The sequence below is a fragment of the Eubalaena glacialis genome, chromosome 9, assembly GCF_028564815.1.
Source record: "Eubalaena glacialis isolate mEubGla1 chromosome 9, mEubGla1.1.hap2.+ XY, whole genome shotgun sequence".
Taxonomy (NCBI): domain Eukaryota; kingdom Metazoa; phylum Chordata; class Mammalia; order Artiodactyla; family Balaenidae; genus Eubalaena; species Eubalaena glacialis.
The window spans coordinates 46,179,476-46,193,125 of NC_083724.1; the positions used below are offsets into that span (position 1 = coordinate 46,179,476).

Here is a 13,650-nt window from a genome sequence, read left to right on the forward strand (position 1 = left end):
AATGTGGAGTCAATTTCAGTGGACTGGTAATATTTATTATTCTATGGAGAACTGACAGGAAAACAGCAAAAACAATAAACCACTTACACACACGCACGCACATACACACACGCATGCATGCACACACACAAGAAAGAAAGAAAGAAGGAAGGAAGGAAGGAAAGAAGAAAGGAAGAATAAAAGAGAGAAAGGAAAGACAAATGAAAACAGACCCCAACAAGCCCAAAATTCTTAGGTATCAAAACTGATCTTCACACCTCCTGTGCTCACTAGGGAGGCTTTCTGCCATATTTGTATTTGTCTTTGATGTGGTTATAAATATTTTCTTGATTTCTTTCATTTCTTTTCAACCGGGCTTCTTGGAGTCCCTGGCAAATCCTTGATGTTCACAGAAAGCACTTACCAAAAAAAAAAAAGGATGACTTCATAAAGTTGCTGTAGAAATCCCTTTGAAATGTGGCCAATGTCAGTTCCTGTTCTGTAAGCCTCTGAGGATGGAAAGCATAGGATCAGCTCTGTATGTCTTCGTAATCCAAGTCTTGGTGGAGAAGAGAGCCCTTTCCTGGGATGCCTATTCTAAGAGCCTTTCACTGGAGCTGTAATGTTGTATTCCTGCCTAAACTGGGAGCCAGGTGTAGAGGCAGCTCTCTCATGAGATTTGTCAGCAAAGAACTTCACGATTTTTTTAAAACAAATTTAATTAATAGCATCAGTAAGATCCTTTTTGTAGAAAACAATCATAAATATATTTATATTTATTTTTGTGAGGATTAGTTATTGCTTTAAAAAAGATGTATCTAACAGAAATTGAATTATTTTCCCTTCTCCTGCAGAATACCCTTACTGATTTCTTTTTCTGATGATAAAAACGTTACATACTCTCACATTCAGATAAAGAAAGAAAACATAGAAGAGAAGGAAGGGATAGCTTTCTGTAATCTTACTATAAAAAATAACCATTGTTAACTTTTTCACCTGTATGCTTTCAGAAATTTTCTATGTACACACAGAGCAACATTTAAAAATGAACACTGGGATCATATAATATCTTTTGTAGCCTTCCCTCCTCTTCCACTAAACATGGATGTATTTCCATATCAGTAAGCATAATTGAGCACATATTTAATGACTGCATAGTATTTCATTATATAGGATATGAGATTCTCTTTAAAAAGTTTTTTTTCCATCCGTTTCAATAATTCTATAATTAATGACATTTTCATCTAAATTTTCTTCTATTACTTTTATGCCTTAATAAGCCATCGTCACCATTTCATTTAGCTTTTACAGGACAATGTTGTTAAAAGAACCCTATGACTATCAATTGGTGTATCTTTTGTCTGATTTTTAGTGATAAGGAGAAAATAATAAGGAAGTGGAGATATGTGGAAAAGGAAAGAAGTATAATGTCAAAGCCATTAAATAGACTGAGTGAGATATTTGGGTGCCTGCTAAGAGGCCGACCCTTAACATTTGTGGAGTCAGGACAAAGGTTACACATGCAAACCCACATACTATTTGTTTAAATATTTAAAAGCTTTAAATCAAGCTAACCAGCAAAAATAACAAGAGAATAATGTTCAATCCTTTTACTTTTGTATATGTAGCAGGAAGGCCAGGTTTGAGGTCAGAGTCCTGGATTTTTGGGAGTACTAAGCCAGAACGTGGAGATGAAAGAGAACTAGCACCTTGGCCCCTGGCCTACAGGTCACTCTCTGCTTCTCTTCCCACCTTTGGCTCAATCTCGCGATGTCCAGGCTTCACACACGTTGTCACCTGGACACCCCAGCCTATATGTCCAAGCTCTATCCACTTCTCTCCTACTCCCCAAAGCTGCCTCTGACTTTGACAAGTATATTCCTGGGGCAGAGGTTCAAGCAGCCCCTGGAAGCAAGAATTTTGGGGTCTTGGGCAATCTAATAAGTAGGAGAGGGAGCACAGGCTTTCCTTGAACCTTGACCCTATAGACTCCTCACTGTGAGGGGAAGGACATGGCCAGAGGAGGGCGCTGTAGAACATGGGGCCCAGAGTAAAGTCCTCTGTCGCTCAGGTGTGAGCATGGTGTTGCCTGCCAATTTTCCTTCTCTTGGAAAAAAAAAAATTGATTTAAATATATCAATACACATGTGGTGTAAAAATTAAATCAAGTAAGAAATCTATAGAATAAACAGTCAACATTTCCCCAAATCCTCCCCTCTCTTCTTTACTATTAATAATTTGATATATATCCTTCCAGAGTTTTCTGGTTATTTATGTAACATGTTATAGATATGTGCATATGTATATATAAAATATATACCCATATATATGGTTTTAAAATTTTAAATAGGATTTTAAATAGGATCATACTGGGCATATCATTTCTGTAACTTTTGTTCACTTAATATCTTTTTAAAAAGAATGACTCCGTGGTCTTTCCTTCTTTTGTCTTCCTTACTTTAATAAAGTATTATGTAGTCTGATAAGAAAGCCAAATAGTGAAAAATGGAATAAATTGAAATATAAAAGTCTTTGAGGTTTACCCATCCCATCTTGTTCTTAGAAATAACCACTATTCAAAGTTGATTGAACTGGCAAAAGTTTGATCATTTTTGGAGATGAGTGATGGATACATTGGGATCCATTATATCATTCTGTTTTCTTTTAGATATGTTTGAAAATTTCCACGATAAAAAGTTAGTTTCTTGAAGACTACTACTTATTATTATTATTTTTAATTAATTTATTTATTTTTGGCTGTGTTGGGTCTTTGTTTCTGTGCGAGGGCTTTCTCTAGTTGCGGCGAGCAGGGGCCACTCTTCATCGCGGTGCGCGGGCCTCTCACTATCGCGGCCTCTCTTGTTGCGGAGCACAGGCTCCAGACGCGCAGGCTCAGTAGTTGTGGCTCACGGGCCCAGTTGCTCCGCGGCATGTGGGATCTTCCCAGACCAGGGCTTGAACCCGTGTCCCCTGCACTGGCAGGCGGATTCTCAACCGCTGCACCACCAGGGAAGCCCTATTATTATTTTTTAATTACCAAAAGCATTTAGGTAACTTTTTAACTGGGAGAAGATGCTCTCACCATATTTGAGTTACTTTTATTTAAAGTCCAAGCTTCTGGCTTGGCCTTGAACTAAGCAAGCCTGAGTCAAAGAAGAGAGAATGGCTAGTGCAAGTAACAAATACATGTGGTAATTGAAAGACTTGTGTCTGGTAATCAGAATTGCTGATGGGGTTCCTTTGTAACAATTTGATATTGTTTGTCATCTGAAATAGGCTCAAGACAAGGAGTGCCTGTGGTGGGGCTGGTGGTGGAAGGTGGTCCCAATGTCATCCTCTCAGTGTGGGAGACTGTGAAAGACAAAGATCCAGTGGTGGTGTGTGAAGGCACAGGCAGGGCTGCCGACCTCCTGGCCTTCACTCACAAACACTTTGCAGATGAAGGGTGAGTTGTTGAGTCTTCATTTCTGAAAGTATGCTCTTTATTCTTCCATTTTAGTTCTTTAATTTCTGCTTTCATGTAGGCCGGATATCCTTAGAGGACAGAGACTGGAATTCTCTGGATATCTTGGAGGACAGAGGTTGAGACTGGAATTCATTTTTCAGTGGTTTTTGTATTTATTAAGCAACACCAAAATGCCCTCCAGTGATGCAAGTTGCTATTAGCTTAGCTGAAGAATGGCCGGCCACTAACAAGGACCTTGAGCCCTGTCTGAGCTTAGGGAAAAAGCATTTCCAGGGGGAGTGAGGGAGGAGACCACTGTGGCCCCAGATCACCTTTAAATTCAATTGCCGTTAGTAAAAATAGCAGAAATTGGGGAAATCAACATCCTGACATTTTTGTCGCATATGTTGTACTTAGTTGAAGTTTTAACTCTTTCTCCTTTTTAAACAAGATGGTAGTTTTTCTCTATCCATCCCTATACACATTGTGATTCTTCCAATTTCAAAAGCGTGATATTTCTGCCAGGTAAGTAAATACAGTGCGTACAAACTGAAATGTGGACCCCACTCATTTACTTAATAAATATTCATTCACTGCTTATAATTTCTCTCTGACAACTCTTCTCTTACAGTTTCTCTCCCCTTTCAGCCCTGCTTCCACCCTGTACCCCCTTCCTCTTCTATTACACCTGTCTCTTTCGTTTTGCAGTGTCAGATTCTTTGAGAATATTATGCCCGAAATTTCTGGAGATTCACAGACCCTTGGAAATCTATCAGCTCGAGAACCCTGCCCCAAGTGCATTCTTCCCAGGAGCATGGCAGATCAGTCCATTCTCTCTTTCAATTCAGCCTTCTCCTCGTGCTGCTGCTTCGCTTTCCTTCCCGTTTATTTGTCTCTTGGCAGTACTGTCCATAGAAACCTTCTCCATCACATGGGACAGACGCAGCGATGTTGTACTTGTACTGATGTTTCTGGCTTGTCCCCTTCTCTGCACTGTGTCAAGTCACGACCATTTCTCTCTCTCCCAGGACCCTGCGTCCTCAAGTGAAGGAGGAGATCATCTGCATGATTCAGAACACTTTCAACTTTAGTCTTAAACAGTCCAAGCACCTTTTTCAAATTCTGATGGAGTGTATGGTGCACAGGGATTCTGTGAGTATGATGAGTTGATGACTCAACTGACTTAAAAAATGCTAATGTTCAACAATTGTGATATTTATTTTCACAAATTTTTTTTTTTCATTTCTTACTTGATTATATATAGCTCTACAGAACTTGACCTTTAAGTTGAGTAAACTTGACTTCTTGTTTCCTCCCGCCCTCCAACCATGCTTCATATTCCTGACCGTACCTGGGAAAAAGCACTTAGACAATATAACAGTATTAAAGAAAAGTGATTGAATTTAGTGAAAATTACATGTAAATATTTTCAGAGGGTAAAGGAACAGCTCCATGTCTTAAATAAACTCAAGTCTGCTGGCTTAGATGACTCTATCACAGTATCCACAGTATGTCCCATAGGAGATCATTGGGGATGCACTGGACAATGGAAATATGTGAATAAACTCTCAGATGGAAAATAGAGGCCACGAACTTTGGGCTATGAACATAATATAGATTCAGGAAAAGATTTTAGTGTTTTAGGGTACTTTGATCAAAATTTTTATCAGTGATTTGGATAATATGTAGCTGACAGTTACATTAAATATGCGGATATGTCATATCATAGTGATCTTTCCAGAATTTGAAGGCTGGACCAAATCATACAAGATTTTGGTAATATTAAAGCACCTTCCCTCAAAAAAACCAATTGAACAAGTTCAGTCTAGACTAAGCATGGCTAAACAGATGTGAAGAACCCTTTGGGATTTTGGTTGACCTAGTAACAACGAAAATAACAACCATGTCTACAATTAACGGTGTGCTTTCCAATATATTTCTTCACGTGAAATAGCCCCATGAGTGAGTTCAATATGGCAGTGATTGTTTATTTCAGTTTCAGAGATAACGAAGCTGAAGCCTAGAGAATTTAAGTGATTTGCCCAGAGTCATGCAGTTATGAAAGAGTAGAACTAAAACTGGTGCTCAGAGTTGAAATCTTGTGCATCGTCTACTACATTTTATATTCCCCACAATAGTCAGTAGGTTAAGAAAAGGATATATTAAAGGGATCACCCTTATATTTGTCTCCTCCTGTCATCAAGGAGAGTAACCAGGGAGCGGTGTAATAATCAAGAGGGAACTAGAGAAGGCAGCTAAGGGTTTGCATGTTACAGAAAGGTTCTCAACTCCTGCACAGTTGAGGGTTGATTTTATTCATGCACATGGTGGGGGGCTGTTAGGTAGAGGGGCTATTAGCTTGAATTGTAGAAGAATTCTATCTTTATGAGACCTTAGAGATTATTTAGTGGGTTCCTCTCATCTTGTGGGTGAGGAACCTGAGATGCAATGGTTTTAAGATATTTACCCAGGACTGACAAGTTAGTGGCATATCTGGGGCTAGAATTTGCCAATCTTGGCTCTTTTTTGTTGAACAGGTCCCTTTACTATATATTTTCATCTGTAAAGATTGAGATACATTCATTAACAGGAGAAGACCTTTTATAATCATAAATAATGTCCTTATTTGTGTTAAAAAAATCAGTCACGTGCCAGGATGCACTGGAGGCTTTGACGTTGTGAAGGCTTTCTTCACTGTCCATTGTACTTGCTCACTGGGTGCATTGTAATTGCCTCACTTATTTTATGACAAATCCTTGAGGATTCATTTCTCATTAAAAAGCAAAAGTCTCAGTTTCTAAAGCTAGGTGAACAGAAGGATCTCATTTCGTATTCTTTCAAAATGAGGCATGGTTTTCTTTACATGAGGAATTGACACTGAGTTTCTTTCCATTATAGCATGTGAATAGTAAATTAATGTAATAATGTTCTTTCATGCATGTTTCCTCTAAGATACTTGGAATTTTTCAGTTTTTTTTTAATCCCCTGAATGTGTACAATTCGCCTTTACCCTACTTAAAAGTTTTCTCTCTTATCAGTAAAAAAAAAGAATTTTTTTTAACTCTGTGTGATTTTTGACATTAATGATGAATGTTTCGCGTAATTCATTAGCTCCAGAGCAAATTTTGTGGATACTTTTGAAAGCATTTCTTTGCTAGTCCCCAAAATGTATGGCTTTCTGTTTTTCAACTGTTACAGATTACCATTTTTGATGCTGATTCTGAGGAGTCACAGGACCTTGATTTAGCAATCCTAACAGCTCTGCTAAAAGGTGAGTGTCTAAATAAGGTTACAATTGTTCCTCCTTCCCTCTTTTCACATTCTGTGGCACTTTGTGCTTTTTATGTTGATATCGTAAACAGAATATGTGATTCCTTTCTTTTACCCTAGGCACAAATTTATCAGCATCAGAACAATTAAATCTGGCAATGGCTTGGGACAGGATGGACATTGCCAAGAAACACATCCTAATTTATGGACAACATTGGAAGGTATAATGAAGATGAAGTTATTTGGAAGACCTATGTCGTGTGTTGGTTTGTTAGGGAGGGACAAAAGAGAGAATTGGAGGAGAGATAGGTTGCTTTGGGGACGGGTGTGGGGGTAGGGTAGCATCTCTGATGCTGGGTACACACCATCGCTAAGACATTTCTCTCATCTACTTTGCCTCCCTGAAAACATTTTTTCCTCTGGCTCTGCAGCCTAATTGAAGCTTCCCCAAAGGAAGTTGGGGGAAAGACAAATGGGAGGATTTTTTATTTACTTTTTGAATGGGCAGATTTTTATACTGTTATTCAAAACTTAAAGTTTATCTTATTTTTTTGCATTAAAGTGTAATGCATGCTCACAATAAGAATGAGTGAAAACAGAGAAAAGCAGGAAGAAGAAAGATTACTCATAGTGCTAATGCTAATCACCGTTAACATTTCATTTTAAAAAAATTACAGTTGTGACCAGACCATAGGTCTGTTAGTTTGGGGTTGAACTAATTTGTGCACATTGTTTAAAACATCAAGTGGTACTGAAAAGCTACCAAAAAGACAGTAGTTCCCTGCCCTGCTAATCAGTAGAGCCAAGCACTTTTGACATTTTTGGACTGTTCTGACATTTATAAATCTCCATATTTCTAAATAATAAGTCATATTGCTATTTTCTGATTAATTTTAGAGAGCTCTTAACATTTCTGTCTGTGCCGTCCCTGCTGCAATCTGGACTGGTTGTCTGCTATTCCTGGTGCTGAGCTGTCATCCTTCATCATCTTGGAGATTCCCTCCTTTGTTAGAACGCCTATTTTCTGTATCCCCTGTTTTCCTCTTTCTTGGTTTACTCCTTTATTTGATGATGTGTATCTTGCAGTAACTTCCTGAGAAAGGGAGTACGGGAGATAAAAATTTTGAGGCCTTATATGTTTGGATATATTTTAATTCAAGATGGAACTAATTTTCCTAGAAAATTTTGAATGCTTAGCTTCCAGCATCCAGCAGTACTGTTGAGAAGTAAAAATCGTTCTGTTTTCTGATCCTTTGTTTATGACCATTTCTTTCTTCTCTGGGAGTTTAAGAAAATCTTCTCTTGTTCCAGTGTTCTTAGATTTCACAATGATGTGCGTCGTTATGAGTTTTTATATCCATTACACTGGGCGCTTGCTTTCAACTTGGCAATCATGTGTTTCCTTTCTGGGGAGTTTCCTCCCCTGTTTTCTCTGCTCTCATTCAGGAATTTTATCATTTAAATGTTAGACCTATGGACTGCTCCTCTAATCCTATCTTTTCCTCTAATCTTCTATATCTTTGCTTTGGTAGATTTCCTCAAGTTTAATTTTTCACGCCTTGTATGTAGCTTTTTGTTTCTGATAGCATATTATTAATTCCTGAGAGCAAATATGTTGTCTTTTTTTTTTAATTTTTATTTGTTTATTTATTTATTTTCTTTTTGTGGACATATGTTTTTATTTCTCTACAAGTAAATTGCTGGGTCATAGGGAAGGTGTACATGTACCTTTTTTTTTTTTTTGATAGATCTTTATTGGAGTATAATTGCTTCTCAATACTGTGTTAGTTTCTGTTGCACAACAAAGCAAACCAGCCATATGCATATACATGCCCCCATATCCCCTCCCTCTTGAGCCTCCCTCCCACCCTCCCTATCCCGCCCCTCTAGGTGGTCACAAAGCACCGAGCCTATCTCCCTGTGCTACGCTGCTGCTTCCCACCAGCCAACTATTTTACATTCGGTAGTGTATATATGTCGATGCTACTCTCACTTCGCCCCAGCTTTGCCCTCCCACCCTGTGTCCTCAAGTCCATTTTCTATGTCTACCTCTTTATTCCTGCTCTGCAACTAGGTTCATCAGTACCATCGTTTTTTTTTTTTAGATTCCATATATATGCGTTAGCATACGGTATTTATTTTTCTCTTTCTGACTTACTTCACTCTGTATGACAGACCCTAGGTCTTAGCATCCTGAATATAATATCTTCTTTTGTTTTTTTGAAGCTATTAATGATAGTTCTTTTGAAGTTTTCTTCTTCCTGTTTTGTCTGATTCCTCCTAGTTGACGTTTTCTGGTCTGTTTGTCCTGGACTTTTTGTTTAAGTGTGGAGGAAGGAAAGCTCATTAGAAATTCTGAGCCTGTAGATTTGGGCTTCACAGTAGGGTGATCTGGCTGCCCCCATTTGTTGGGGAACCTGAAGTGTTAGCATATTCATATATTTTCTCTTGTGTTCATCACAATATCAGAAAGAAATCCTCCAATCTCCTGCTTAGAAGGTAAAGCCTTGTTCCTATTGTTACGGAAACCAATAGGAGAAGATGAGTGGGAAGGTCCCAATGTTAGCAATTTATGCTGCCAGAATTCTGTGGCATAGATTTTGTTTGGTTCTTGACTTTTTTCCCAGACTTCCATTTTTTGGCTTTTTGGGGACTGCTAAGTCAATTACCATTTGACCATCTGCTTTTCAACTTCTAAAATGTTTCACTCTTGACCTCCTTGTTCTTGTGGATTCATTTCTTTAAAAAAAACACAAAAAGACAAAAAAACCCTTTACTATAATTTTAGTGGGGTTTTAGGTAGGAGTAAAAGTAGATGAGTGTGTTTAATTTGCCATTATACCCAGAAGTCGGGTATAGTTTAAATGGGAACATGCCAAGTTACCAAAAAAGAAAAAGAAAAAGAAGCAGAAGGAAAAGAAGGAAGGGAAAGAAACCTTGGATTTTTATTAGAATTGCATTAAATTCAAACATTAATTTGGGAAGCATTGAGATCTTTACCACAGTCAATCTTCTCATCCAAGAACACATTTATTCAAGAGGTCTTTTATGCCTTCAGTTTACCTTTTGTTATTTCTTCACTTAGGTCCTGAACATTTCTTAGTAAGATTGTATTTTATGATTATTTTGTCTGTATAGTTTTGAGTTCAAATACATATAATTCTTTAGTTATTTCTACTTTCTTGGTTTCTGTATATCTCTTATTTATTTCTGTCCTCTGAAGCCTGGCTCGCTAGAACAAGCAATGTTAGATGCTTTGGTGATGGATCGAGTGGATTTCGTGAAGCTCTTAATAGAATATGGCATGAACCTCCATCGCTTTCTTACCATCTCCCGACTGGAAGAGCTCTATAATACAGTGAGTACTGGAACATTTCATTAGTCACCTCCTTAAGATTTATTTATTAATTAGCTTAACACTTAGCTTAAACTATATCTTGAATGTTCAAGTCTCCTTCAGTGTTCATGTACAAAGATAGCTTATAGAGAGACAGACTTTTCAACCAAAGAAGAGACTTTCTTACCAAATCCATTGTATCCTATAGTCATTTCTGTGTTTCCCATTTTAATTAATTATACAGAATAGAAGCATAAACTAATTTAAGAAAGTAGGATAGTAAGACCATAATTAAAGCCAAAGATGTGAATAAGAACAAATTGCTTTTATTGAGTAATTAGAAGCATTTCAACCTAAGGACACTTAAAATTTTGTTCCTGCAATTTTCCTATGTAAACCTTTTATTGAAACGAGACTGGCTTACTCCTTGTAAAGACACCACTTGCTTAAGCCAAGCACCCTTCTTGAGATGTCCTTCCTTGCCTTTGAATATTACCCTTTCTTTAAAGCCCTGTTCAAGTCCTATCTTCTTGATTATTCCAATTCACATACTATAGTGCCCCTATAATACAGATTATTTGCCACTCTTTTGAACATACCTATCTTCATATTGTTGGTTATTTTTAGTGTAAGTCCCACTCTCTTCTATTAGATTGTAAAAATTCTATGAAGAAAGTACTTTTATTCTTCATTGAATCCCTCAGTAGCTTGAATGAATGTAGTAAGTGTTCAATAAATATTTGTTGATAGAATATAATTGTGTGATGAAATTTATAATTGTGTGATTTATATATAATAAAGGATAGTTACAGATTAGTTAAAATTTATTTCTGCCTCTTGCCACACAAAGTTAATTAAGGCCTTACTTCCTAGATATATACATCTTGCATTGAAAAATATTTCAATCTAATCACATCTTCTCTTGGGAAATACCTTCCTTAGAATTAATTTGGCTTAAGCTTCATTACTAAAGATGTTGAAGAAAGTTTTCAGTATTCTGGATTACTTATGAATTCTGAAATAAAGGTTTTTTATTTCTCCCTAGCACATGGTAATTAAAAGGTAATTAAAATTCTTCCTTTTGTTCTTTATTACAGAAACAAGGACCAACCAATATGCTCTTGCATCATCTTGTCCGAGATGTAAAACAGGTAACCTAATGATGAAGGTGTACAAATTTCTTCTGGTATTGTCTTAGCTTTGTGGTGAAGTGTTACCAGATTTTGCTTTGTAAAATGTAGACTTGGATTTTCTAGCGAATTACCTACCTTCTTTACCTGTGACTCTGAACAATTTCATCACCAAACCACACTCATATTTTTTCTTGATATTTGTGTTTTAAAAGATTTGACCCACCAAGTAAGTGGCATTAGCTAATAATTATTTTCTCTTATAAAACATGAATTGGAGACATAGAAACTTCCAAGCAGAATTTCAGCTTAACATGATACAACAATATTGCCAATGATGATAATAATACCTGCTGAAAATAGAGAAACTTCCTGGTTCTGTTATCTTTATTGAAGGACTGGTATGTGATTCCATTGTTTTTGTTCTTGTTTTGTCTATTGGTGATAACTCTGGGGCTCTCACTTCCTTGGTGAGTCTAAGCATTGTTCTAGGGAACCAGGATGGATCCCCCTGGTCTATACCTTTGCTAATATTTTGCTCATGGTATTCTCATTGAACTTTGAGTTAAGTCAGACTTAAAATCATCTCTGATCCCCCATTAGTTACCAGAACTTTCCAACTTTAACAGACTTTTTTTTGCCTTAATTCTGAAGTCTAATATCTTGATGGAGAGAGTGTGGGCTTTCTGATTATGTTGACTTGGTGGGAGTAAAAGGACTGGAGGAAGACATTTGGTTGGCAGATTAGCAGTAAGCAAAAGTGTCCGTGCCGAAGTAAATTTACTTTGCATTGATTCATGTTGGGTCAAAATGATGTTCCTTAGATTATCTCCTTAAACTCTGATTCTATCATGGTAAACTGAAGAAAAAGGAATGAAATAGTTAGATATGTGTTTAACTAGCAGCAAAATGAGAGCATGATTTGTGTTCCTTGGAAAAAGTGAATTATGAATGTGAAAGAGAAAAATTAAATTATTTGCATTTATTTATATCTGTAACCTTATTTGTTGTTCAAAGCTTTGGGAACATTGTTCACAATCTGTTCATTTCAAAGATCTTGTTCAGCACTCTGTGCCTTTAAAAGTGTGCTATGAATGGCGGTTCGGAAGTAACACTTATGAAGAGGCACTGCGGTGGCCTTTAAGGGGTCAGAGCAGTTTTCATTTGGCCTAAGGCCCATGTGCTTGGAAACCTGCTACTCAGTCCCCTACCAGCCATGACGTTGGTCTTGGCACAGCCTTGTGTTTTGAAATCTCATTTTGCTCTGCGGCTTCATGTTCCTTATTTCTATTGGTTCTACTTCCTTTCCTATTCTTGTTTTGTGTATGATTTGGTCAACATGGTGCAAAGTGTTACAGCCATTTCAATAGAGAAGCTTAAGATTTAACTTAGTGTTACTTTTGGACCCTCCAGCATATCCTCCAGTGATTATACTTTTGTTGTAGTGGTTCTGTCATTTCCAGCTAAAAACAATCTTTTGTACTCTCTTTAAATGTATTTTATTCTAAAGTGTGTATATGCATGAGAGAGAAAAAGAGAGGAAATGAGCTCTTAAAAGCAGACATTCCATGTCTGTGAAACTAAAAACATCTTAAGGCTAAGTATTTTTTCCCATTTGAACAACCAGGTTGTATCAGTAGCTGGCCATATTAAGTGATCAGTTGTTTTTGTTCTTGTTTTAGTTATTAGTGATAACTCAGGGGCTCTTCCTTCATTTGTGAGTCTTAAGCATTGTTCTGGGGCTGAAGAGTGTGAGTCTCCCTCTTTGCAGTTGATTTGGTTATGTTCTAGTGACATGGCAAAAGAGATAGAAAAAAAGAACTGACAGTTACGTGTTACATGTTTTTGTTTCAGCATGCCCTTCTCTCAGGCTACAGAATAACGCTGATTGACATTGGACTGGTGATAGAATACCTTATTGGTAGAGCATATCGCAGCAGCTATACCAGAAAAAATTTCAGAGCCCTCTACAGCAACCTCTACAGAAAACATAAGGTAGCATAATTGAAAAGTTACCTAGTAAAATTAAGGATTCCTAGGAGTTATACTTTTAGAAAAATGGCTTGGGAAGTTTAGATGGGAAGAGCTTCCAAAATGGACATGCTATTTATCGACATTTATTGACTATCTGCTGCATGTAAATTACTGGGCTAAGTGCCGGCATGCTGGCCTGGGATGGACATAAAGATCAGGAGTTTAGAAACTTTTAGAGGAAACAGATTTATGAATAACTAGCCACAATACAAAACAGGATATAATCTGTGCCGTATTGACACAGAAGTATGTGGTGAGAAGGGTTAGAGGGAGAGATGACCGGTTCTTTCCTTATCTTTCTTTTTCTTTTGAAAATACAGAAGTGAAAAGCTTAATAGGATTATATCTATAACTCATAATAGTACATAGCCTGGAGATGACAAACTTGGAACAAGTCTCTAGGGGTTATACTGGAAGATGCATGCAGAATGTACCATGTAAAAATACATATTATA

At 37.2% G+C, this 13,650-nt stretch overlaps 1 protein-coding gene across 6 annotated transcripts in view; it reads left to right on the plus strand.

Annotated features, from left to right (window-relative positions):
• Positions 1-13,650, plus strand: part of TRPM6 (transient receptor potential cation channel subfamily M member 6) — a 140,169-nt gene that overhangs the window by 51,173 nt on the left and 75,346 nt on the right. For all 6 annotated transcript variants that reach the window (XM_061200335.1, XM_061200337.1, XM_061200339.1 and 3 more), the window contains exons 8-14: positions 3,256-3,424; positions 4,453-4,576; positions 6,623-6,695; positions 6,815-6,915; positions 9,918-10,052; positions 11,129-11,182; positions 13,016-13,156. In XM_061200335.1, coding sequence (XP_061056318.1) covers positions 3,256-3,424; positions 4,453-4,576; positions 6,623-6,695; positions 6,815-6,915; positions 9,918-10,052; positions 11,129-11,182; positions 13,016-13,156 — 797 coding nt within the window. The remainder of the gene's footprint in view (positions 1-3,255; positions 3,425-4,452; positions 4,577-6,622; positions 6,696-6,814; positions 6,916-9,917; positions 10,053-11,128; positions 11,183-13,015; positions 13,157-13,650) is intronic.